The sequence below is a fragment of the Anastrepha obliqua genome, chromosome 4 (assembly GCF_027943255.1).
Source record: "Anastrepha obliqua isolate idAnaObli1 chromosome 4, idAnaObli1_1.0, whole genome shotgun sequence".
Taxonomy (NCBI): Eukaryota; Metazoa; Arthropoda; class Insecta; order Diptera; family Tephritidae; genus Anastrepha; species Anastrepha obliqua.
This window is the reverse complement of record NC_072895.1, coordinates 21214683-21242003: the sequence shown is the minus strand read 5'-3', so window position 1 is coordinate 21242003 and position 27321 is coordinate 21214683. Positions and strand designations below refer to the sequence as shown.

At 35.9% G+C, this 27321-nt stretch overlaps 2 protein-coding genes across 9 annotated transcripts in view; one reads left to right on the top strand and one right to left on the bottom strand.

Moving 5' to 3' along the window:
- The first annotated feature begins 2273 nt into the window (after window positions 1-2273).
- LOC129244758 (uncharacterized) lies at window positions 2274-20421 on the top strand. The gene is made up of 5 exons (XM_054882581.1): window positions 2274-2779; window positions 2854-2935; window positions 3013-3187; window positions 5361-5479; window positions 20189-20421. Exons 1-4 carry the CDS (start codon window positions 2762-2764, stop codon window positions 5443-5445), a joined length of 360 nt encoding a protein of 119 aa, XP_054738556.1. The 5' UTR covers window positions 2274-2761; the 3' UTR covers window positions 5446-5479; window positions 20189-20421.
- The window catches only part of LOC129244756 (serine/threonine-protein kinase N), a 155607-nt gene continuing 143924 nt past the window's right edge, over window positions 15639-27321 (bottom strand). For 5 of the 8 annotated variants that reach the window (XM_054882574.1, XM_054882572.1, XM_054882570.1 and 2 more), the window contains 7 exons: window positions 24867-25175; window positions 21144-21770; window positions 20859-21048; window positions 20585-20766; window positions 20418-20525; window positions 20197-20337; window positions 15639-16014 (listed from right to left, as the gene is read on the bottom strand). In XM_054882574.1, the coding sequence (XP_054738549.1) occupies window positions 15871-16014; window positions 20197-20337; window positions 20418-20525; window positions 20585-20766; window positions 20859-21048; window positions 21144-21770; window positions 24867-25175 (1701 nt within the window). In that variant the 3' untranslated portion in view covers window positions 15639-15870. The remainder of the gene's footprint in view (window positions 16015-20196; window positions 20338-20417; window positions 20526-20584; window positions 20767-20858; window positions 21049-21143; window positions 21771-24866; window positions 25176-27321) is intronic. The other 3 variants (XM_054882578.1, XM_054882575.1, XM_054882577.1) reach the window with 1 other exon arrangement.

Genomic DNA, 27321 nt, shown 5'->3' with positions numbered 1-27321 from the left:
TCTTATGTTATGTTATGTTATGTTATGTTATGTTATGTTATGTTATGTTATGTTATGTTATGTTATGTTATGTTATGTTATGTTATGTTATGTTATGTTATGTTATGTTATGTTATGTTATGTTATGTTATGTTATGTTATGTCTATATCCATACAAAATATCTATCAAACCAATAAAATCAAAATTTTCTTTTGAAAAATGCAACCATTCAATCAGTATTTTCTTATGACGTTATCACGTTAAACTATCGTCAGTAAACCGACTTTACAGACAACCTCTTTTTTAATCACTAATAGGGCTGCGCATATGGGGCGTTTTTTTTTTTTTTGATGGTTGCAACCTCTTCCATATACTCGTACATAAATAATATGGATATATATAATATACTTGTATATACTCGATTCTTGCACACCTTGATTCTAAGGTTAGGTTAGGTTGAAACGGTTGTCCTGTGGGGCACTACTCTTTCCCTATTTCTCCTAAAACCAGTGTGTGCTTTTTAAAAATTTTAGAATATCTCCCATTTCTGCAGAACTGAGATCTTCCAATTCGTTAAAAAAATGTCTGCCTAGAATAGTAAATCTCAGTCTGGATAGAGCAGGACAATGGCACAGAAGGTGCAAGATTGTCTCTCCTCTTCCTCATCAAGACAATTTCTGCAGAAGTCATGTGCTTGCACACCCATCGTCTGCACGTGCCTACCTATTAGGCAGTGCCCCGTTATGACTGAAATCAGTGTGCTAAGACTGTGTTTACTTTGGTTTAGCAGATATTCTGTACGTGTAGCATTGAGAGTCGGCCACAGTTGACGGGCGATTTTGCAGGTGGCTTCATTACGCCATCTTTCGTTTGCTTTCTTTACGATTTCTTCAAGGATGAGTAGCTTGCATGCTTTTACGGGTATGCCTATGCCATTGTCTATATACTCATCGGTCAATTTGGTGCTGAGTCTCGCTAGTTCATCGGCACTGCAGTTACCCTCAATGTCGCGATGGCCAGGAACCCATATTATTCTTAAGCGAAATGTCTCAGCCATCTCGTTAAGAGATGGCTACCTTGGAGGTTGTCGACTGTTTTGTGAGGGATTTTAAGGCCGCCAGACTGTTAGTGAAAATTTAGATGTCATTTCCAGATATCGCATCACACTGCCCTAGTGTCGCGGCCTTCATTATTGCTATCAGTTCAGCCTGAAAGACACTACAGTCCGAGCAATTGGGTGGAGGTGCCGGATTTTCTTTCAGGATGTCCCTATACACCTGTTTATCAGGCCCCAGTTTGCTTGAGAGATCGCACCATCGTGAAAACTGTGATCAATTACCGCCCGTATATATCTTTCTCTCGCCATTTTCGCGAAAGCCTTCTTTGCCGTGACATTAATCGTCCGAGTGGCGCACACCTTGGTTCTTTTGGCTTCACCCAATGCCTCTTCACTCGTTCGTTCGCGCTTGCCTTGCGCAGAGTCTATTTTGGTCTTCTCGCGGTGTTCAGTGTTGAAGGCTTCAGCCTACGCAAGGGGAGGAAATTATGGAACACCAGGCTAAGAAATAACAGTGGGATTATCGGTACGGTAGTTTCCGCATAGTGATTGAAGGATGGATCCGTTCAGCGGATGGATCGCTAGCCAATACCTATAGGGAGCTTCCCTCATAGTTCGTGGTGGGTTAACCTCCATGATACGGGGGTTAAACCAACACTTAAGCCTCATCCCCGCGATAAGGAGACCAACTTGATGAGGACCTCGATTTTTTTCCATTGGCTCAGTTGGCTGGTTGGGTGAAGTGGTGATTCATCCAGAATCCAACTAACGCTTCCGCACCATTTTGTTGTCACATCCTCGTACCAACTTGTGTAATGTTATTATTGTTATGATCGACATTTTTGGACACTTGTGCAGCGCAAAAAAATGCATCGGAAATCATTCTAATAGGAGTATTTGTAAAAAAGCATGTAGGCCTGTGTTATCCACTCACATTAAGATAAAATTTTAAAATAATTATGCCGCAAGCCATGCAGGGCATTATCTAGTATTCAATGAAAGGACAGATCGCAGATTTCTCGCTAATCTCTAATTATTTTTCATTTCTTTGGATAAATATACTAACTCAAAATGAGCAATCATTGAAAACCCTCTATAAAAACGACAGCACTTTCAGAGTATTTCATGACCGGCAACACCTTTTGTCGGCAAAGCAGTTTCAATAACCCGTGAAAGTGAAGTGCGGCTTTTGTTTGATGGATACCCTGCACAGTGCTTTTATTCAATTGATTTAATTATTGCCACTATTTAAATTAGTTAATGATAAAGCGCGCAGCGTTAAAATATTATTAAATTTATAAGAGTTGGGATATATGTAGCTGTTGAAAATTATTGAAAGAAGTTGCCTTGATACGATGACTGGTGGTAAACAGATGCGAAAACAGCTGTGAAACTTCAACGTCGTTAACGACCTACTTCTCAGCACCTCTCAAACTGTTGAGATTTGTTTATATTTTGCAGCTGCGACATTGTAAAATAAAAAGCGGCACATTAAATTATTGGAGTAAATTAAACTATTCGATAACTAGAAAGACTTAAAATCAATGTTATTACATGCAAATGAAAAATACAAAGTAAATTTGTATTTTAGCATTGCCTTACATACCAGTGAGCTCACAGACGGTGAAATGTCCTGGGGTTATTTGGATATACATCCCGCCATTTAAATAAAAGTAGAAAACAAAAAAAATAAATTAGTACATATTCTGTTTAAAAATCTCAAAATGAGTTTTGTGGAAACGGTAAGTATTTAGTAACAAAGTCGGAGAGGTGAAGAGTTAATTCTAAAATGAAAGGTTTTTTTTATATCTTACAGGTCCGCGGATTTCATGCTTTGGGCTGCGACGATCAAGTGAAGTGTGCTTTGGGCGTTCGAGTGTTTCTGGACTTGGAATGTGGTACATATCGTGAGAAGAAAATCCAATTCAAACATATTTGTTATCATTTAATGGAAGCAATTTTAATTTTACAACAGATAAACGGGTCACTAATTTGGAAAAGTGTTACGATTCCAATTTGAATTTGGTTTATTTAAAAGGAGTGCGCAATAATGTTACTGTTATTTTTGTTCCCATTTTGTCCAGCCGACAGTTTAATTTCCTTGATATTGAGAATTTTCAAAAGCAACTAATTGGAACTGATACAAAAAAGTAAGTAAATTTGAAAACAAATTTTGCAGGGTGGGCCAACTAACATTTGAAACTTGAAATAACTTTAAATTAGAAATAAATGTCTTTTTAATGGGATTTTTTTTTATTTGAAAATACTATCGTTGCTGTTATTTTGTTCCAATGGCTTCCACTTCCACAGCAGGCCTGGCAGTAGCCGATACGATGAACCCAAATTTTCAGCACAGCAAAGATGTGTGTGAAATGTTCAAGTCCTGAGAATGACAAGGAGTTTATGTGCTGGGTTGCAGTTTCAAGCACTCGTTTCACAAATAGACATACAAGTTGCATGACAGGCGCTTCCTGTTTTGAATAAAATTAGAATCTATTTTGTTTTAGTTGACACTTTAAAGCAATCAGGAGTTCAAGTTTCAAACGTTTAATGACCCACTCTATGCATGCCCATATAAGCGTTTATTTAAATTAAAGTTACTACCTTGCTGCTGATATACAAGCTCTTTCTAGTATAGTAATACATATGTTGTTACTCAATTATTTTAGACGTATAACATACCAGAAATATATAATATTAAATGTATCCTCAAGAAAGCAGAGCGCATAACCATTTCGTATTTGGATATTTTCCATTGCATACAATTTTTGTTGTTTTTTTTTGCAAGCTCGATTTGAAGATCTTCCATCTTTACAAATAACATTTTCATTTTTTTATAAATATAAAACCTGGATACATCAAATAAAAATAAAATTCAGAAGCTTCTTCTTCTTAATGCCTGTCCTCCCTGTTGGCATATAGGGCCTCTATAAAACGCTTCTAACGGTCACGATCCTTTGTGGTGGCTTTGACTTCTTTGAAAGATTTCCCGGCTGCATTAAGTTCTTTTTCGAGAGTTCGCTTCCAAATGCACCCAGGGCGTCCTTTTTTTGCTACTGACTTGCGGGTTCCAATCGAGTGCTTGCCTGCATTTTCTGTGAGAGCCTTTCGTGTAGAGTATGGCCAATCCACCTCCACTTCCTCTTCTTTATTTCAGTCTGGATGAGTAACTGCTTACAATTCGCCCAAAGCTCTCTGTTGTTGATTGTTCTAGGCCCCCAAACTCACAATGAGCGTTCTTGTTGTTGTTATTGTAGCATAAACATTCCCCATGCTTATACAGTGAATGCTGCTGGAGTGACAGTCCTTGACTGGATTTAAATCCAGGTCGTTCCGGTAACGTTGAACCGACTGTCGTGGGACGCCGCAATAGACGTTGTTGTTGTTGTTGTAGCAGCATAAACATTCCCTATACTTACATACGGTGAATGCTGCTGGAGTGACAGTCCTTGGTCGGATTTAAATCCAGGTCGTTCCGGTAACGTTGAACCGACTGTCGTGGGAACGCCGCAATAAACGTCTTCAACATTTGTTGACTTATTTGCATGCAAATCTGTTATGAGCCAGGTCTCACAGCCACACAAAAAACCGATTTTAAGTCGTTCCCCGACAGTCGGTTCTACATTACCGGAACGACCCGAATTTATATCCGGCCAAGGACTGTCACTTCAGCAGCATTCCCCAAATACATAGGTGTGTATGGAGAATGTTTATGCTGCTACAACAACAACAACCGATTTTACATTTGAGTTGAAAATACGCAGCTTTGTATGTGTGGAATTCGCAAACGCGCTACGAGCCTTTGCAATTCTGCTTTGTATGTCGTCTGCTGCACCTTCGTCCATAGAAAATACACTTCCCAGGTAGGTGAAGTTGTTGACGTTTTGAATGTTCGAATTTATAAAGCTAAAGCTACTGCTTAGGTCCGCGACATTTACTCTAACCGATTTACTTTTTCCCCCATCAATCTGTACTGTAGTCGAAGAAAACGAGGTGTAACGCCGTTCTAAATTCTTCCGTCTGCTCAACAATTATTCTTGAGCATCGCGGTGTTGAGCTTCTTGCTTATGCAGTCCAGTGGTACTCTTGTAAAAATTTTCAACGGGGTAGATAGCAACATAATTCTGCTATAGTTTCGGCACCCACTTCACTCGGAAGCTTCTGCTAGACACAATGTAACTTACAGACACTTATGCACTTAACTAACAATCAGAGTTTTATTCCTCCATATGAAGCTTAACACGTAATTTTTCTCCACTTGTGCATATAAGTGAATGTTATTTAAATTCGCCTTTATTCATTTTAATCTACTTAACATTTTAGCTCTAGCATTACTTTGGCCATTTGTGATACCTCATCCAATATTCTTTATTACCAAGTGACGCCAGACGTGTTCAATAAAAAATAATGGTTGGCTGAAAATTCACAAAATCAGTTTGGTGGTAAGTAAAAAGTATTTTCCTTCAATTCTTTTACCTGTTCAATTTCGCTTACGTTCATTAGGGGTTTAGACACTCAATTAATTAAATGTTTGTAGGTACCTACTAATGAAAAACCAAATTACTGTAGTAAAGGATCACAGCCAGGCCAGATCAAATTCATAACGCAATTGATGTAGAGACTGGGACGCTGTAGGATAGCTTTAAATAAACTGTACATACATAAACCTCATAAAGAGATATTGTTGTCGCTTATATCTATATATTAATAGGGAGAGTAAAATTTTGCCGTACCTGTTTTTAGTATTTATAGTCAGAGAAAAAAGTTGAAACATAGGTATACCCATGGATAGCAGGAGACGGTTTGCACAATGTAACTACGAGAACCCTCTCTCCATACAACACGATTTTGCTCTCATCTGTCCATAATATGTTTTCTTCACTTTTCCACTGGCTATTGGGAGTGTTGCTTAGCAAATTTCATGCGTTCAGCTACGTGTTTAATGGTAAAAAGCGGAACTTTTCTCGGACTACAACTTATTTTCTCTCAATCGAGTGCGAATGGTTTCAACAGATGCAGCAATATTTAGGTCCTTTTAAACTCCGTTGCTGGCTTGAATGACTCCTTCTTGCTCTGTTTAACCAATCGCTTGACAAGTAATGGCAACATAATAGGTTTTCGTCCACGAGACTACTTTTTGGACAAATTTCTTGGCATTACTAATCATTTTTGTAACCAATTTATTTTGGCCAAGGTTTTGCCTTCCTCAAGCATTTTTTAATAATTGTCCTTTTTCTTCACTGCAGTGCTTTCCGCGGCCCATTTTAATTAGATGTTTTATCTGTTTTGTCTTTTAAAAAATCACCTTTTCTAACAAAAACGTGTGTTTCCCAATGATAATTTTCGAGCCAACGCTTTTTTCGACAAAAACATGTGCTTGGAGCTATTATTTTTACCGCGCTATTTTTTATTTCCCTTTCAATTTTGCTTCTTTTGAGAAGAATCGTCCTCATTTTAGTTCTGTTTTTTGCTCTACCAAATCAGAGAGACTGTCAGTAAGACAAGAGAAAAGTAACTGCAAACCAAATTCCTTTTAGTCAAGTGAGCTGCTTGTTTTGAGATCTTATTCCACTGCATCTATCCATCGGTTGCTCGGTCTGCTATTGGCCCATACGCCCATTAGCTTTTCTGTCATGGCTTTCTTCACGGCACAGTAAGCAGGCATACGAGTAACTTGACCTAGCCATCTTATACGCTGCGCTTTAACAAAACTCACAGCTGCCTCTGAGTGACGGCAGTTAAGGAGAAACTGCTGAGATGATTCTACCTCATCCTCCATACAACCTATGCAAAAAGGACTCGTAGTAATGCCGAGTCTCACGGCATGCATACCTCGCGGCCAATGTCCTGTAAGGGCACCCACGAAATTCGAGAGCTAAGATTTTGTTAAGGGGTTACATACGTCCAGCAGCGCCAAAAAGGCGCTAAAAGAAAAGCTTTTTAAAAGGGATAACAATAGAAATAAATATAAACAAATTGTATACATTGTTTATTAGTACTTAAACTTTATAAAAAAAATTATTTTAATTTTTCTTTACCAAAATTAGTATATAAAAAATCATGTGACCCAAAGTACAATGAAAACAAAAGTTTGCTCCACGATCTGCATCATTTCTCCTTGAAATATTGATGGATCTGTACGAAGTAAAAAAAATCGTGTAAAATAAAGTTGTAGTTCGAGCCGGATTTTTGAATTTCGATTTTGCAATTTACAGTATTAAAAAAAAAGTGTGCGTTTTACGTCATAAATGTCACACTTTAATTATGTTTATAAAACTTAAAAAAAATATATCAAAAATGAAATCTATAGAGAAAACACTTTCGAATATTAAAAAAAGACCGCATCAAAAAATAATAAAAACTGTATGAGTTCTCATGCAGACCGTGCCGGAAAAAGTAGTTTCGAGAAAATCGAGTTTCAAGTTTAAAGTACAGGAGCGCGGGCACCGTTCTCTACCTAGTTAGTGGTCTGCAGAAGCTATAATATTGGGAATTTCCGCATGAACATTTCACAGTATATTTTTAAGATACCATTCTTTCGAAATGTCGAAAAAAATTGATTTTTCGAAAATTCTGAACGCATTGGGTTTTCCACTAAGAGGTGTTATTTTGATATGCAAAGAAAAATGCAATTTTTTAATATAAATGGTCGGATTTTTATTTTATTATAAAGAGAACAATATCCTTTTCATGAAAATTTCCATAACCAAATTGCAAAGTGGCTGCCCTATGTTCTCGATAACCTCACGATTTCCATCTTTGAGGTCTTAAATCGACCCTGGGCTGTTGGCGTTGACCTTCTATTTCACGTGGCCCCAAAGAAAAAAAGTCACAAGGTGTTAAATCACAAGATCTCGGTGGCCAAATTTGATCACCTCTTCCAGAGATAACACGGTTCGGAAACTTTTCCCGTAAAAGATCAATGGTTTCGTTTCTTGTGTGGCACGTAGCGCCGCCTTGTTGAAAATAAACGTTGTCCAGATCAATATCATCCAATTCCGGCCATAAAAAATCGTTAATCATCTCTCGATAGCGCAATCCATTCCAAAATAACACCTGTTATTGGAAAACCCTATATGTAACCCCTTAACCCGATCCACTCGTGACCAGAAGGATTTCGCGCCCTTACAGGTTTGTGTACTTGCCCAGCGCTCGCTGACGCCCACCTCTCCTTACCTGTAATTTAGCTAACATTTAAAATGAACTCTCTTTTCATAGTATTTTATGGAAATTTCTTTAGCTTTTGGTGTTAATATAATCGCTCGCTAACTTTATTAATCTGCTTAGACAATTTTTTTTTTCTTAATTTACATGAGTTAAAAGAATTTTTTATAATAATTTATTTTTCTTTTTACATTCTTAGTGTTTAACCCTGTTAACCTTTTTTTTATTTTATAACGACATAATTTTCAATAAGTAGGTAGGTATGTCTGTATATAATATTAGTGTAAAAATATTTTTATTTGTTTTTTAATTTTTTTATTTGCGAACATACAAATTTCAATGGCTTCATTGGAGTTACTGTTTTAAGTGCATATGAATTTGTGATTTGCGTTGTTTTGACTTATGCATGGGATTTATGCCTAATAGGCCTAATAGGCATTGCCTATTTTAGCACTTATTATGAGGCTCTCATTCATATGCAATCAGGCACATAAAATCAGTTTTTCTTTTGTTTTATTTCCAATTACTTAAATACAAATTTTTTTGTTTTGTCTTGATTTGTCCAAAATTTAAACATTATAATAATTTTTATACTGTTTTTTTCTTTTATTTTTATTTTTTTTTTTTTTGATAAATATTTATTTCTCATTGTCTTTAAAATGTGAATTGAGATTTTTTCAAATGTATAGAATTAAAATTTTAAAATCTTGCAATGAGATAACGGCCGTCAAATGAAGTTATTGTAGAGTTTTCTCAATTTGCATTAAAAATTAACTTTTTTCAAGTCGACTTAAAACATTTTACTACTTTGATTCCCGGCCATTCAACAAAACTCATTTCTTGTTAAACGAGAATAGTAAATTCATCCGAAGCCTTGGTGATCAAAAATGAGTGTCCCTGAAATGAGTATCTTTTATCGCAAACCATCATCGTATCATTCTAAAACTAAAACATGAAGGTAATAGGAATAAACCAGGTATGTTAAACTTTTTGTTTGAGGGATGCACTTACATATTTATATATATTTTAATACGTTTGGAAAAAAAAATACAATTAATGAAATTTAAGAGCGAATATAAGGTATTGGAAGATTAATCATTTTTGCAAATGGCGTCATAATCATAAGACACCCCTAATTTTGGCAACGTGAGGCCGAGCGTTGTCATGCTGTAAAATCACTTTTTCTTGCCTCTCCGCATATTGCGGCCGCTTCTCGCGCAGTGTTCGGCTCAATCGCATCAATTGAAGTCGATACCGATCCCCAGTGATACATACATAGCATCAACGGACATTACCCATGACTTCCTTTTCTTTGGATTGCTGTAATGAATCCATTTTTCATCACCCGTCACGATGCGATGAAGAAAACCCTTCCTGTTTTGCCGCTGAAGCAGTTTTTCACAGGCGAAAAAACGACGTTCAACATCCCTTGGTTTTAACTCATAAGGAACCCAAGTCCCCTGTTTCTGAATCATTCCCAATCCCAATGCAATCGCTTGGAAATGGATTGGCGGGTAACTCCTAATACTGAAGCAAGCTCTTCTTGTATTTGACACGGATCCTCATTGAGCAATACCTCCAATTCAGCGTCTTCGAAGGTTTTTGGCCTTCCTTCACGCGGACGGTCGTCAACATTCAAATAACCGTCTTTGAAGCGACGGAAGCAATCTCGGCACGTTGTTTCACCTAAAGCAACATCTCCATAAACTTTTTGTAGCTCTCGATGCGCTTCAGCCACCGTTTTTTTCGAATGAAAGAGGAAAATCAACACTTCCCGCAAATGACGATTATACGGCACAAAATCAGACATTTTCACAAAACCAAAAGTATATGATATCAAAACAAAATCACTAATGTGTCGAAGCAGTTTCTTTACCAAGCTTTGTTTATGACGTTTAGGTTATGTTAGAATCGACTAGCATACACTGCTGGCGACATCTAAGAAAATTCTTGGCAGAAACGTATTTCCAGGCGTTTCAAAATGATAAGACACTATTAAATTAAAGTGATCGTTTAACAAAAGTATACTTTTTCGCATTTTTTCCTGTCGTCTAGAATATTTTCGTATTCTATGGAAGCACAATTTGTGCTTTAGGGACACGAAATAACCTTTTTTTTATCCATTCTGCCAACTTTCTAAGTAAATTTACATCTAGAGAAGCCCATTCGGCCTTAATTGCCGCTTTACGCTCGTTGGTGTTGTCAAATTGGCGATTGTTTGCCTAAACTCTTCTGACTAGTATACCCCAAAGCTTTTCTATTGGGTTTAGATGCGAAGAACACGCTTGAGAGTCCATAGTTTCTATGGAACAATCGGTCAAATACTGCCTTGTTTCCCTGCTTACGTGCATTCGGGCGTTCTCTTGCTGAAAAACGAAGGGCACTTCCCGATTATCCTGAATAAAAGGAAGAATACTATTTTTCAAAACGTTTTTGTAGTCCCCACTATTCATTCGCGATGATGTTACTGTATATCAAGAGTTGCTTTCGATGTAAATGCACCCCAAACCATAACAGAACCTCCGAGTTGCGCTTGAAAAATAAGAGGGGGCTCTTGCCCAAATCTCTCCAATAATTTAAAAAACCATCGGGTCCATCAAGGTTTCATTTTTTTTATCCGAAAATACAAACTTTTTTAAAAATAATATGAAATTGGGCAACATTAAACATATTCCAAATATCTTACTCTGTCCCAGTTGGTGTCTAGGTGTTTTTCTGCAAACTGAAGACGCGCCAGCTTGTGCCGTGGCAAAAGTTGGGCTCCTTTTCTTATTTTTGACCATTTTAAATGATTGAACCTCTGTAATGTGCACCAACTGTTGTTTTTGAAACCTTATTTTGAACAACAGCGGCCAAGTTGGCGCAAGACTTAGTCGAGTTAGAAGCTTTTCTTATGATTGATCGCTGTTCTCGACTTGATAGTGCTAATTTTCTTCCGTAAAAAATTCCGGATATACAATGACTTCTGTCTGTTGTTTGTTTGCAATTAGTTTTATTGACAAGCCTGAATCCTTGTAGGCCAAAATTTTTCCACGCTCCTCTTGTGATAATATTGAACCCTTCGGCATTTTAAGTTAAATTGAATAAAATTATAATTAAAGTCATCCAAAACAACAATCAGCACTTTCTATCTCTTCAGACGCTAATTTTCGACGAGTGTCTAATCATTATGAAACGCCGAAAAGACTAGCAAAAGTGCAGCTTCTCGGAAAAAGATAACGGCTCCACAAAATAGAGTGAGCTTTCGCACCAGAAACAATTGATGGTGGTCTTAAGTCTATAACTATGTATTAAAATGACGCCAAATAAAAGGTACTCCGGAAAGTAAAAGCGATCTTGTGGTAGTTCAAAAATTGTATACTAAAGGTGTCTTATGATTATGAAACACACCTTATTTCACCCTTGTGAACTAGACAGCCACAGTATAACAAGAGAGAAACAATAGAGCACGTTAAGGTCAAATTAAAGAATTCCATCATTCAAAATCAATTTTTTTTTTAGAAAAGTTATTGTATTAAAGTTATTCAAACCAAAATAGGATGATTATTTATTGATTAGATTGGAGAAGAATTCAGTAGTGAAAAAGGCTTACTTTAGGTGCTTTTTCACTTAGCCAAAAAAATTACCGAATTAAAACATATGCTTTTTGTCAAGTGTCCACCACAGGCTCATTGTTGGCCATTACTTATACTTATATTCAATCAGACTTACATACGTATATTGAATTTATTACTCATATATTAGTTAAAATTATCAAAAATAAAAAGCATTTCAAAATTATTTATTTCCACTTCACCATTCATACACTTCATATTGAGAACCGAAAAATAAAACAAATATAACAATTTGACAACTGAAAAGTTTGAAGTATATTGGATTTCCCATACCAAATGTAAAGTAGAACACTAACCTCCAAAACTGTTGACATTAATGATCGCTCTTTGCTTTGTTGTATGTGCATTCGAAATTTAAGCTACAGTTGTATGTAACACTTTTTAGACATTTTGTTTTTGTAACAACGTTGAATGTTCGCATTGAACTTTAGGCAATGCTGCTTGAGTGACAATACTCGATTTAACTTCGGGTTGTTCCTAATCGACTGTTGTACATCCGACTATTGTCGCCATGAACGATAAAAATAGTGGTTAAAAGTTGGTTGAAAATCTTTAGTTTGCCATTTGCTCAACAAGGAACGACTCGGATTTAAATCGGGTTAAGTACTACCACTTCAGCAGCATTCCACAAAAATGCTGCCACAAAAACAGCAAAAAATTTAGTAAGAAGGGGTTGAACCCAAGTTTTATAGTCGACTTTCTACATACTGTAAGTTATGCTTTTATGCGGCGGATACTTTTTGCGAAAACGCGCATATAAAAAATTCGCATTAAAAAAGACTTTACTTGCCTTGAAAAAGAAGGGATACGTTCCGTAATTTTCTAAAATCGGCTAAAACTAAAACAAATTAATTTTAACTTACATCCGCACAGAAAAGTTTGCAGAAATGAAAAGAAATAGGCTACTTAATAAATTACTGCGAATGTCTGATCAAATTTTATATTAAAGCTTAAAATAAACTTGTATTCAAACTTAAGTGGTTAGGGGTAATCAGAATTTTCAAAAAATTGATTTTTTTTTTGCATTTTCTTAAGTATTATATAATATCTGAAAAATATTGTATGGGAATTTGAAGTGAATCCGACAAACACTTTTCGAGTTATTCAACAATTAACAAAGGACGCTCGGGCACTCCGGAGCGTTCGAGAGCAAGTAGCTGGATGCTGCACGTCTGAAAGTGGTAGATAAGCACCCTAACGATAACACTCGAGAAGATAGAATGCTATGTAGGCAACAGCAAATCGATATTTTGGAACCTGACGGTAAAAGAACTAGTATATGACCCAGGAATAGATGATAGTTTAAGTAATTAAAGAATTCGTGTAAATCTACATAAATCGATAGCAAAATTTTAAATGTGTTTTTCTCAAAGCTATGTTTTTTGAACTGGTGATCACTGTAACTTAAAAACCGCGTGGTAGATTTAAATAAAATGTATGCTGCTTTTGAAAAATATAAAAAACTCGTGCCTGATCAAAGGATTTTTTTTTTCAAAAATTTCGTTTTTTTTTTAACAATTAATTGTCGGGTTTTTTCTCGAAAATCTGAAAAATATTTCCTGAGGCCGCCATATTGTTAATTTTGAAAAAGAAAAAGCTCTAATTTCCCTTGTCCGGTTGATTTTGGATGAACCTCCAAGAACTTGTGATGATCACCGCAAGGGACTTCTGGAGAAACGGGCTCCATACAAACAGCGATAACTTTTACAATTATTAATTTTTATTTTTTTTTTTGAAATCTTGCTAAAGTCGAGTCGAAACGTGATGTATTAATGCTATGTTTTTATTTTTATAAAATAAAGCAATTGACTAGCAAAAAAAATTATTGAAAATCATAATTTTTTCGGGCCTCTGACTACCCCTAGCCCCTTAAACAAAACTAAAAATTGGCGTTCCCTGCAAAAATTGCATTACACCAGTGTTACCATGGCTTAAAAATGATTTGTTCCGCGTAACATTTGCTTTGGCTCAACATATTTCAGTTGCATAGTTTTTAAACTATTTGTTTCTTTATTAATTTCGCTGCGGTACAAATATCAATCTTTGAGAAAGGTATAATCGGTCAACGAATTAAAATAAATAACACTGAAAAAAAAACTAATTAAATAAAAGTGGTAATTATCTTTCATATTGTTTTTTTTTATTATCAATCATTCAAAAGAAAAAATCGTAATATTACATTTGAAATTACTTTTAATTTGATAGTTATTTTATAGTAATTAAAATAGGAAACTAAAAGTATGCGAAAACAAAGTAATAACTAATAGGGAAGATTATGTTATAAACAATAATTATAATTAATGTGATTACAACAAACGGATTACGTGAATATGTTTTTATGTTGATACAAATCGAAACTAAACCGAAAATGCTCAAAGCCTTCAGTAGTTTTATTCAGTATTTATTTCACATTTTCACATATGATTACCAATAATTTAAAGTTACTGAAAATGTTTATGACTTAAAATGAAAAAAAATTGGCGATGGATAAGGCAAAAATATATTATTAAAAAAATTTATATTTTTTTCAAAGTATCTACAACTGAAATTTAGTTGTTACACGTGCATTAGCCAAATATGTGATTTTGAGACAGTTTTAGAGCTATTGAAAATTTGGCCATATTAATTTTTTGGCGATATTAATTGCGTTTTTTTTTTCTTTTTCTATCAAGTTTTTAATAGTTTTTGAGCAAATAGGAAAACCGGACTTTCCCGAGGTTACTTATTATAATTATTTTTTTGTTTGCTTTTGTGTATATAGTTTAATCTCCACTTTAAATAAAAAAAGGGAACTGCATAGAGAGGGCAATCAAAAGTCCCTTCATTTCCAATTTCCTTTAATTGTATTTGAATCGTTAATTTTTATTTATTTTTATTTTCTCTTCTCTTTTTTCATGTAATTATACTGTGAATATTTATGTGTACATGCATTTATCTCATGTTTTTGTTTTTAGTATTTATTGCTTGCGTATATGTATGCTTGTATGTGTGTGTATGTGTTTAAAACTGCTTGTGCGCGCGGCATTCTGCTGTCGTTACAAGTTCGGTATTGTAAAACTTTGACAACTTTGAAAACGCACGAAAGCAGTTATGAGTTTTTCCGGGTTGCTCCGCAGTTGATTTTAATTATTGTTTTTGCTCAAAAGTTTATTAACAATTTGCTTAATCATAATTTAAACTCCGCTAATTCTAAATAAAGGCATGCAGACACTTCTTCAACATAATACAATTTCTCGTTTACCAAATATATTTCCATATCTCATAATACAAACGATGCGGATAAAATGCATAGAATTTTTTTTTTTTTTGTTTCTTTAGTTTTCTCTAAAATATTTTTACAAACACGTGTTTAATTAGCGGTTGTGTTAATCAGTTATATGCACATTTGTTTGCAATCATTTCCGTACTTAACTACATTAATTAATCTTTTTTTTTTAATTTTTTGTAAGCAAAACATTAAAATTGTCTCAATTAAACAAACTTTAATATTTTGTATTTTGTAATATTGTAATAAACTCGACGTAATTAAGTTAGATTTTGATTTTATATATATGTAAATATGTATAATCGCGTACATGCATATGTAAATATTTATAAATAATTTTTCACCTTCCACGCTTCGCTTAAATAACATGCTTCCTCTTCTATTACGTAGTGTATTTTCTTCCTTTGTATATATATACCTAGCAGAACTATCTGTTATTGTTATTATATTTTATAATTTTCACTTAAACTAATACACAATCGAATTAAACATCGATCGTCACACACCAAAAACATTTGAACAAGCAGATCAAACCAATTTTTTTTTCTTATTTTTCACTTTTTGACAAATCGAATATTTCTCATAGTAGTAAAATTAGTGTCCAAATGACCAAAACTTTGAACGGCTTGATTCACAAAAATAAAATATCCCACCATTTGTGTGTGTGTACTGGTTTGTGTAAACTTTAGTCGCCTTGCCAATTGTTTTCTTCTCCCCCCGATTTCCTTACATTCCACGTTGACAAAAGCTGCGTTGTTTTACATAAAATTTAGCTGCCTGTTCTTCAATATCAACACCAATCGGCGATGTACGTAAAATCGTGGAAGAACATTTGCTCTTCATCAGTCAAATGTCTTGGTTCCTTTGGAGGCGTTAGTTGTGGTTTTTCGGAAGTGAATTCTTCATCAAAGTTCGACACGTCCTCAAGGTGATTCTGGAAATGGAAAGTTTAAGTTCGTTTAATATCAAACATATTTATTTTAATATCAGGTCAGTCCATAAGTTCGTGCGTTTTTTAAAGGTGGTTTTAAAATTAATAAAAAAGATGTTTAAAGTATTTATTAATCAATAATATATTTTCCTTCATTATTTACAATGTCTTCACAACGTTTAGGCAAATTTTTAATTCCCTGCTTAACAAATTTTTTGTATAGGGTGTGCCATGTAAAATTTGCTTTTTGAATCGGCTATAAAAAAAAACTAATCAATATTTTTTCAAACTTTTTTTTTATATTGAAGATTAAACTTTGTCATTTATAAATAAAAAATTATATCGTTCAAATGACTGCCACGACTGGTTTTACAGTAGGCCATTCGATCAACCCAATTTTTAAGCACATTTTCGATTGTTTGGGCTCCAATTTCATGAATGGCAACTTCGATTTCGTGTTTTAAAGCATCAATCGTCTCTGAATGGTTCGCATAGCATTTGTCCTTAACGGCTCCCCACAAAAAATAGTCCAACGGGCTTAAATCACAGCTCCGAGGCGACCAATTGATATCGGAATTTCGGCTGATTATTCGGTTTTCAAAAACGGTAGCCAAAAGTTCGAGTGTAACTTTGGCAGTGTGAGCGAACCCATTGCCCATTGCCCATTGAGCGAACCGAAAACGCATGGGATGGTCATTAGGCTTCAGTTCATGCACCAACTGAACTTTGTAAGCCTTCATACCGAGATCTTTATGCAAAATTCTCCTCAAAGAAGTGCGTGAAATGTTCAATTCTTGACAACGATGACGAGCTGAGGTTGTTGGATGTTCACGCTACAGCACCAATGTTTTCGGGTGTACGCACTGTAGGAGCACGTTCACGTGTTGTTTTATCCATTAACGATCCACTTTCACGAACACGATTAACCAATTGATCCACAAACTATCTTGTTGGCAAATCTTTTTTTTTGGAATTTTTTTTTTTCAAATTTCTCACAGTTTGAGTAGAAGACTCACCACTTTGGAAATAGGTTTTCAATATTTCCCAATTTTGTTAAAGGGTATAGCGTCCCATTTCGTAAATGTCAAACTTTTAAGTAAATTATGAACACATTTGACATGTCATTTGTTTACCATTCTCAAAAAAAATAGGTGGTTCAAAAAGCTAACGCTATATGGCCCACCCTGTACTTGGAGCCAAAATACGCTTCGATATCCCTTTTTATAGCTTCTTTTGAGGAGTAGTTCTTGTTACTAATATGGGATTGAAGTCCACGGAAAAGGTGATAATCACAAGGTGCAATATCCGGAGAATATGGTGGATGCGGCATTAGCTCCCATCCGAGCTCGTTCAGCTTGCCTAATGTTTACCTTGCGGTATGAGGTCTTGCGTTGTCGCGACGACATGTCGTGGTGAAACAAAACTTTGCGTCTATTTACTAAAGACGGTCGATTTTTTTAAGTGCCTCATTCAGGTTTGATAGGTGATGGGAATAATAATCAGCAGTTATCGTCTGGTTTGGTTCCAGAAGTTCATAATAAATAGTCCCACCAAATAGACAGCAGAATCTTCTTGGGGTGAAGGCCATCTCTAGGGGTCGGTTCTGGTGTTTCATTTTTATCTAACCATTAGCATTTGCGAACAGGATTATTGTAAAGGACCCATTTTTCATCACCAGTAACGATACGGTTTAAAAAACTTTCATTTTCTACCCGTTGCAGCTGCTTAGAACACACATTCACTCTCTGCTGAAGGTTGGCGACGGAAAGTCTATGCGGAACCCATTTTCCCAGCTTTAAAACCTTTCCCAACTGAACCAGGTGTCTGTGAACTGTTCCATGCGATGAATTTAACCTTTGAGCTATCATATTGACTGTCAAATTTGGCTCAGCTTCCACGAGTTCGAGCAAGGCGTCGGAGTTAAAGACTTCAGGACGACCAGCGCGCGGGGCATCCTCCACGTCGCAGTTACCACTTCGGAATTTTGAAAACCACTTTTGCGCAGTCCTTACACTCAGGGTATCCTCTCCGTGAACAGTGTTTCTTTCTGCAGCAGCAGTTGTTATATTTTTATCACTTTTATAAAAAAAAACAAAATATGGCTCTTTTGCGCGTTCGAAGATTCCATTTTATTTTTTAACAACACATGCATCTATCTGCGATTGAAATCACAATATATCAAAGAAAATATAAAATATAAATAGTTCCGTTATATTCCGCGAATAATTTTTTGTATACAAAAATCGTACAAATGTGAAATTATGGGTAAAATACGCACGAACTTATGGACTGACCTGATACATTAAACAAAACAAAACAAAAAACACAAAAGCAACCAAAAAGAAGAAAAAAAAAACTTTAAACAGCTTATATGAAAAGAGGGACCATTAGCCATATGCCGTTCCTATGATTGTCAGACCTATGCTAAATACCACTCCAGTAGAATTAAAACTTTTAAATGATATTGCAAATGAAAAATTCATGTTGCCTCGTGAGCACCGCACGTTAAGGGGTTAGGGGTAGTCAGAATTTTCAAAAAATGGATTTTTGTGTTTTTGCATTTTCTTAAAGTATAATACTTGAAAAATATTGTGTGAAAATTTGAAATGAATCCGACAAATACTTTTCGAGTTATTCAACAATTAACAAAGGATGCTCGGGCGCTCCGGAGCAGATAGCAAAACTTTAAATGCGTTTTTCTCAAAACTATGTTTTTTGAACTGGTGATCAGTGTAACTTAAAAACCGCTTGGTAGATCTCAATAAAATTTATACTGCTTTTAGAAAACATGAAAATCTCGTGCCTGATCTAAGGATTTTTAAAATTTCGATTTTTTTCCAAAATTTCGTTTTTTTCTAATTTCAATATTTTTTTTCAAAAATTCAATATTTTTTTTTTTCAAAAATTCGATTTTTTTTAACAACTGTCGGTTTTTTTCTCGAAAATCTGAAAAATATTTCCTGAGGCCGCCATATTGTTAATTTTGAAAAAAAGCTATAATTTCTCTTGCCCGACTGATTTTAGATGAGTCTCCAAGGACTTGTGCTGATCACCACAAGCGGCTTCTGGAGAAACGGGCTCCACACAAACAACGATAACTTTTACAATTCATAATTTTTTTTTTTTCAAATTTTGCTAAAGTCGAGTCAAAACAGAATGTATTTATGCTATGTTTTTATTTTTGTAAAATAAAGCAATTTACTAGCAAAAAAAATTATTGAAAATCATCATCATAACGGCACAATTGCGTTCCATATATGTGCGCGGGATGATGCTGGAGTGACAAGCCTTTAGTCGCATATAAATCCGGGTCTTTCCGGTAACGTAGAAATGACTGTCCAGCTGGTCTTTGGAGCTGGCTTTCTGAATCTGACTTTTCTAACAAAATCCACTTTGGCCCAACCTCGTCGAAATAGCAGATTTTCTATGCATATACTTATGTTAGGTAACCTCGATAGTCAAGTTGTCACTTAGCCATGGACTAGGCAACGTACGCCGACCACTTCTCTGTAATCAACCCAAGCAGAAAGAGGCCAGTCAATGACACAAACATATCTCTCTCTGGGCTAAGATCCACCCTTTACGCGTTGTTGTTGTTGTTGTTGTAGCAGAATACAAATTCCCCATGCATTTACGAGGAATACTGCTGAAATGACAGTCTTTGGCCGGATATAAATCCGAGTCGTTCCGGTTACGTAGAACCGACCGTCGTGGGAACACTTGTGTTTGGTAGTTTCTATTTCTTTCGCCTACTCTTCCTCTTCACAAACAAGTACTTCCCCTCTTCCTTTTGTTTGTATATACTCGGAGCCTGATGACACAGCGAATTCTTAAAACGCGATCTTTTATTCTATCGCTATCGGAATGACGCGGACTTATATCCATCCAAGGAATGTCACTAGACAGCATCATTTCCTAGACATTTGCGGGGAATATTTATGCTCTTGTAACAACAACAACAACAGGCCATAAATGAAATCATCGGATCTCATTAAATTATGTTTAGGGCAGCGGGTGAGTGAAGGTACAACCCAGCACTTACAAAGAATATTCATAATTAGCAATTAAACCTCTGAACAGGTGTAACGGTACCTTCATACACGCTATGTAAACTGTGTAAACGTCAACTATTTATAAGTTGGTTTTCAGTCTTACTTATTTTTCATTTATTTCACAGATACTTACAATTGTGGGCACAAAAGGCGGTTTCACTTTTCGCAGCAACAAATCATCCCAACTGATTGAGCGGAAGAACGCTTGCTTTTTGACATCCTCAGCATCGCGCTCCGATGAGCCCAATCTACGTTCTGGATTTTTCCGCAATAACTAAAATAAATAAAAAATAAAAATATTTTCCATTAAATGTATTTGATAATAATAAAAGCATAATAAATCTTTCGAATTACCCGACGCATGATTGCAATCGCCTCAAGTGACAAGAACCGCGGATAGCGTACTTCATCGTTAACGATTGAGTCGAAAACTTCCTCCTCATCATCGCCCGGGAATGGGGACTGTGAATTTTCATCATTATTATTTATTGAAATGTAACAGAATTTCTACGCTAATTTACCTCGCCGACAAGCATTTCAAATATTAAAACTCCCAAACCCCACCAGTCTACAGCGCGTGTGTAAGAGGTCTCTGTGAGGACTTCAGGCGCCAAAAATTCAGGTGTGCCACAGAAGGTGCCGGTGCGATCACCAAATCCCATACCCTCTTTGCACAAACCGAAGTCAGCTATTTTCACATAACCTGTGAAAAAAGTGAGAGTTTATTAAAAGAACAAAATGGATACGTATGTATGTATGTATGTATGTCAATGTAAGTAGTGTGTGAGTGCGCACCATCTGTGTCCAAAAGTAGATTATCAAGTTTCAAATCACGATAAATGATTTTATTTTCATGCAAATACTGCAGCCCCAAAACAACGCAAGCGGCATAGAATACAGCGCGCGGCTCCGAAAATACATCTGTGTGTATGTGCATCATCAGATCACCACCAGCCGCATACTCCATAACGAAGCAAACGTGTTGCTGCAAATAGACGAAATGTAATGCAAAAAGTTGAATACAAAAACAAATTCAAAATTAAGAGCAACAGAAAAAGAAATGTTTCAATTGCAACTCACATCGGTCTGGAAACACGCGTACAGATTGACCAGAAACGGATGACGCATCGCATTGGCCACTTCGAAAATACGCTTCTCACTCAACAACGATTCGACCTCGTCACGCGCTATAATGTCGCCTTTTTTCAATGCTTTGATGGCATAGTATTGGTTACTGCTGCGCAACTGTGACAATATAACCTTGCCGAAGTGGCCGCGCCCCAAAACGCTCAACAGCCGGAAGTTCTCTATAGCCAGCATGCTTGGCGGCACATTTCCGCCTCCCATAGCCTGCGACTGGCGGCGTGACTCATAAGCCGAGTCGCGATACTGCAAGCCGCGTGCAACATTGCGACGACCGCCGGCCGTTGGTGCAGGTGGTGGTGGCATAGATGTGGCATTGAGTTCGTATTGATTTTGGTAGATGGGCTGCTGCTGGTGTTGCTGATAGGCTGGGCCTGCTGTTGGTGCGTAATTTTGGCGCTGTGCGACCTGCGGTGGAAAGTGCGGTGCTTGTCCGGTCGACTGTCCGTAGACTGTTGGTGTTGGCGGTTCCTGTATAATCGGTGAATCGGGCACATATTGTTTTTGTTGTTGGTTGTTGTTGCTGCTGCTGCTAACCGATAGATTGCCAAACTGTGGTATGATCTAGAAGATGCAATAGTTCATTAGTGTTTCGCTTATAATGGCGTCATATTTTTTACATAAATTATTAACAAAAAAAAAAGTGAAACATATTTTCAATTAAATATTCTGCGTGAAATAGCACGGCAATATTGAAAGCTAGCATTCAATAGATTATTAATAGCATTGCTGGTTAAAATAAATTAAAAAAAAAATAGATTAAAACACAACAACGAAGTTTGAAGCTTCCTATCTGCAAGCTTTCTTAAAATTAAACAAATCTGGAAAGTGCTTTTTTGTACGGTGAGAAATGTGAAATGTACACTTTTTGACATTTTAATAACTGGCTTTTTACCTGTGCATTTTCCCAAGCCTGTGTGCCAGCGCAGAGTCTTTTTACACTGCACTTTTTTGCTATTGTTAAAACATATTTTGGATGACATTTTTCATAGCAAGTCTTGACCTATTTTCTCTATTCGTCGAAATGTATAAATACAGGGTGTGTTCGAGCCATGTTATAATTACAATATTGCTACCTTCGTTACTTGCCTACATACCCTGCGTTGCTGATGTACAGCTGATAATTTACTGCAATATTAGGCGTCTTCTTTTCGCCAAGCTTTAGCAAGTGGCGAATAGATGCAGCAACTGGTATAAGTGAACTTATCTTGGTAGCGCTGAATAGAGCTGCCCAAAGTTGCATTTGTTTGTAAGATAGGGAATTATACCAGTTTTTTGAGGTACAACCACACTTGCTAGCGGCGAATCTTGCTTGATAACTTTGCAGTGGCTTTCATATGCAAATTTTTCATCGAGTGAGCCGAGCAGAGAGATAGCGATCAGGGAAGTAGCGAATAGAAGAAGCTTACTGTAGAAGTTATTTTGTATAGAACGTGGCATTCGAAAGAGTTGGAAAGAAGCATGGGTATTTTGAGGTTGTAGAGGTTGAATTTGAAGCATCAAATTTCATTTTTTCCAGTACTTTGCCTTAGAGAATCAATTTCTTTTTCAAATCAAAATCACCTTTAACCCTCTAACTGTTTATGTCGAGCATACTCGTCGTGAAGATAAAGAAATCGCATTCGTATAAACTGTAATTTTATTTTAATACACAAATTCTGGGGATGAACTGTAATTTGTATCCCCCTAAAAAAGGCAAATAGTGCACTTTTAAAAAAATGTAAATCTTAGAATATTCGTTAGTCTGGCAACCCTATTTTTTTTAATACACAAATTCTGGGGATGAACTGTAATTTTTATCCCCCTAAAAAAGGCAAATAAAGAGCTTTTAAAAAATGGAAATCTTAGAATATTCGTTAATCTGGCAAACTTATTTATTGTAATACACATATTCTGGGGATGAACCTTAATTTTTCCCCTTTGAAAAGGCAAACAAAGGACTTTCAAAAAATTTAAATTTTAGTGTATCCGTTAATCTGGCAACCTTATTTATTTTAATACACAGTAGATTGTATTAAGCTGAAATAACAAATTCAGGGGATCAACTTAAAAAGGCAAATAAAGAGCTTTTAAAAAATGTAAATTTTAGAACAGTAGGGACCTAAGTACGACAGAAGCCTGACGCTTAAAGTGCTCGACTTAAACTTTCGTAAAACCTCCATTGAAGAAGCTGTGGGAATCCTGCAGAGAAAAAGACAGTTGAACACTTTCTTTGCAAATGTCCGGGTTTGGCGACTAGACGCTTGAGGTTCCTTAGTGTGCTTTATTGGGATATGGGATTTTCCTTCTTTTAATTTTGTAATTCTTCGCAGGTAGTGGTCTACATTATGGTATCGAAACGGCACTCTGTTGCTACTTCTAGTGTACCCGTGGTATTCTTGTCATTTAACCGACCTACCTGAGTATAATCATATTACGATTTTCTATGACTTTTGACATGGATTAAGTCAGCAATAGTGTGCCCATCAACTCGGTTCGACTTTTGGAGACAAACCATCAATTCGAGCCATCGTGTTTCATTGGCTTTCCGAATACAATCTTAGTTGCACTTCCCTGCAATACGAATTACATGAACATCGTTCAAAAGCAGTTGTTGTGGTCTGAAAAAATCGCTACTGAACTGATATTGCAAGATCGTTTGTTTGCAAGTGTAGGCTTGGACATTAGTTCCACTTGTCGCATTCAATGTTCCATGAACATTTGGCTAATACAAGATTTGTTCATGTTGCATACAGCATTATTTGGCAATCACTCAAAAAAAGGCTCATGTCGAAGTCTGCAAAGAAATTTTGACAAAATTCATTCCCCATGCATCAAAGGACGCAAAAGAGCCTGATAGTAACGAATCATGAATCCAGGCATATGTACCCGAACTTGACCAACAATAGACTGCATCGGTTTTTTAACAGGAGCCAAATCCTATGAAAGTTGTTCGCGCACGAAACACTTCGATCGCCTATTTTTTCGGAATAATTGGAAATACCGCCAACGTGCCATTAAAGCAACGGCCAAATCAACCAATACGAAACTCACTGGATTATGGTTAGATGCTGTACGAGTGTAAGCTAAGATCTTTACTACAAATTCACGTTTAGAACTGAAGCATTAGGCCTCTTTTTGTCGCCAAGACTTAGCAAGTGGCGAATAGATGAAGCAAATGAACATACATACCTATGTATGTCGGCAACGCGGGAAGAGAACTGCCTTAAATTACATGTGCTGGTAAGGCAATGCGACCTAATGAGCTATAAGGCCTCTTCTATTCGCCACTTCCCCGCTCGCTATCGCTATGCTCGAATAATTTGACGAAAACAACAACAAAGTTATGGAGTAAGATTCGCCGCTAGCGAGTATGGCTAAAGGTATGGAGTTCTTACTTTAAAAAAGCAATCCCTGATTGAGATTTTCGCAAGTACTTGCACCTCATCCCGTTAAAATTGTAATACCTTTCAATGACGTTTTGATATTACCAGATCATAAAAAAAAACCTAAAAGTGCATTTGTCTTTAAATTCAAAAATGTTATGACGCTATTGAAATCCACTTTTCTAAATATGCATAAAAAATTAGGCATGAATTATTCGAGACAAGATCAGATTATTCCCATCAAATATGTAATTTCGACCAGTTCGCCACTGGCGAGTGAAAATCATCACTTTACCTGCACTGAATTTTCATTTGTACTTTTCGTTCCTAATTTATCACTTTCATCAGTTGTGAACGATGATTCCGTTAATGTGATTGACTCAATTTTAAGCGGACTTTTCGTTTCTATGCAATCGCTCAGACTCTTTGTTTCAAGTTCGATTTCAGTTTCGATTTCATTATCAGTCAATGTTATTGTTGTTGCCGTTGTGGTTGGCGAAATGGCGATCTCATTCGGTTTATCGGCAATGTGTATGCTTGTTGTTGTTGTTGGAAGTGTTGTCGTTAAAGGTTCAATTGTTATGTGTACAACATTGATATGCGCCTGCGGATGGTATATAAATACAAGATACAAGAGCCGAAAGAAAAAGAAAGCGAATATTGTTTTGGTTTTTTCCATTTCTTTGTTGTTACATATAACAATTTGCATGAACTATGCGAATGAGTATACAAATTTGTACGCCTACACATACACAAAGAGACATACATTTATTAGGTGAGCATTAAAAACATTTATGGGTGCGAGCGAAGAGATGTTTTGTTGAAACGAAAATATTAACTGTGAGCGCAAATGAGAGATGACCACAAATATAATATAAAAACAAAATACACAACATAAATATACATACATACACACCGCTTAGAATAATACGTATGTAAGTATAGTAGAACCCTGTGTGGAGACCTACTTTTATTTAATTTGTTTTATTTTACTTTGCGGTATTTGTTTTTATGCTTACTTTTTAAGTTCTTATTAGTAAATTTAATCACATTGCTTAAGTAATACACAATATAGAAATGCATACATACATACATACATACATATGTGTAAAATTACGTATTTACGCTGATCACATATTTACGTACGAGTGTGTATGTATGCATATACTATACAAGTGCATTTGCAGCAATAAATAATATAAGAAAATGCGCCACCTACAGATGCCTGCAGCAATGCTCGTGGCGCGGTAGCTGCATAGAGTGTTGGGCAAAGGAGCGCGGCAGCTGAGGACAATGCAGAACGTTTGAATTTCAAAAGTTTATTGTTTGATTTTGAATTGCATTGATACTGCTGTAGTTGTGAGGTACAAAGTTGCTTAACGACGCTTGCAACCAATTGAAATGTTGGCAACATTTCCGGCAATCCAATGGCAAACTATCGACCACACATTGCAGCGGAGATTTCTCCCGTATATGCCTTCGAACACAAAGTTAAACGATTCGCAAAAATCCTGGTAATTTATTTTCTTGTAATTGTTAATAGACGCGCGCCTAAATGTATGTACGATATGGAATACTTTGCGGAAATTTTACAAAGCAGAGAACTTGGCGGCGACGAGCGAGTCTCGGATTTGTACTGTTAACGGCCGTGATCTTGAAATACTAAGCTGCAGAGCGGCAATTGTCACCGTCAAATGGTCAAATTATCTCAACGTTAAAAAGGTGGCGGTAAAATTATGACAGCAGAGGCGGAAAAATACAAAGAATTAGTAAATAGGCGCAGTAGAATAGCGACACCAAAAGGAATGTGATACATATACACTAGGCGCAAAAAGTTTGCATTCAGTGTTTCTTCCTAAACTTTTCGCAATCATTTCCATGTTAAATATTTTTCGTTAAATTTTTGTAATGAATATAAAAGCACCTGCTTCTAGAATTAGACTTGCATATACACACATATGTAAGCAATAACATACATACATACATTTTAACATAATGTTCCCTAGCAAAGGTAAAATGAGAAGTCTATTGCAAAAAAATTGTGCAAACTCCTGAACAAAGTATGTAAGATATACCATATTTCTATACAACTAAAGACGACCAGCCTTTAAAGGAATAACTATTTTACTATTCACTATAAGAGCTAAGCTGCTATTTTCAAAAATCGTTTTTTTTTTTTTTTTTTTTTTTCTCTTAATGTGCATATATGTATATAAGAATACACACAGAAAATTTAATATAGTTCCGGTGAATATTTTCGAAGTTACACGCAAATTTGAAAAAGCGTTTCAGAGTGCTTGTAAAGTCCTTTTCAAACTTTAAACGCGTTTTTCTCAAAATGGTGTTTTCAAAGTCGGTGACCAAATTTACTCGAAAATTGCTAAACCGATTAGTCTCAAATTTTAACACGAGATTTGTTAGTACTTAGTCGAAGATTTTTTCTCACCGATAAATATTTTTTTTTGTAAACAATTTAAGGCCCAAATTTTGGTAAAGAATCGATTTTTTTTTTTTGTTTTGCTTTTGAGAAACCGCCCTTTTGTAAAAAAAAATTATTTTGCTATTCTTTCCATTAATTACTTTAACGAAATCTGTTTGGTTTTTTAATTTCGAGGATCCAGTTCAGAGATATAGTGGTCACCGCAAAACGTCTTTTTTGAGAGGAGCTCGCGGATATCAGCTGTAGCTCTATTCCACATAAATATTTTTACTAATACTAAGTCTTAAAATACAGTTAAAAGGATTGTGTT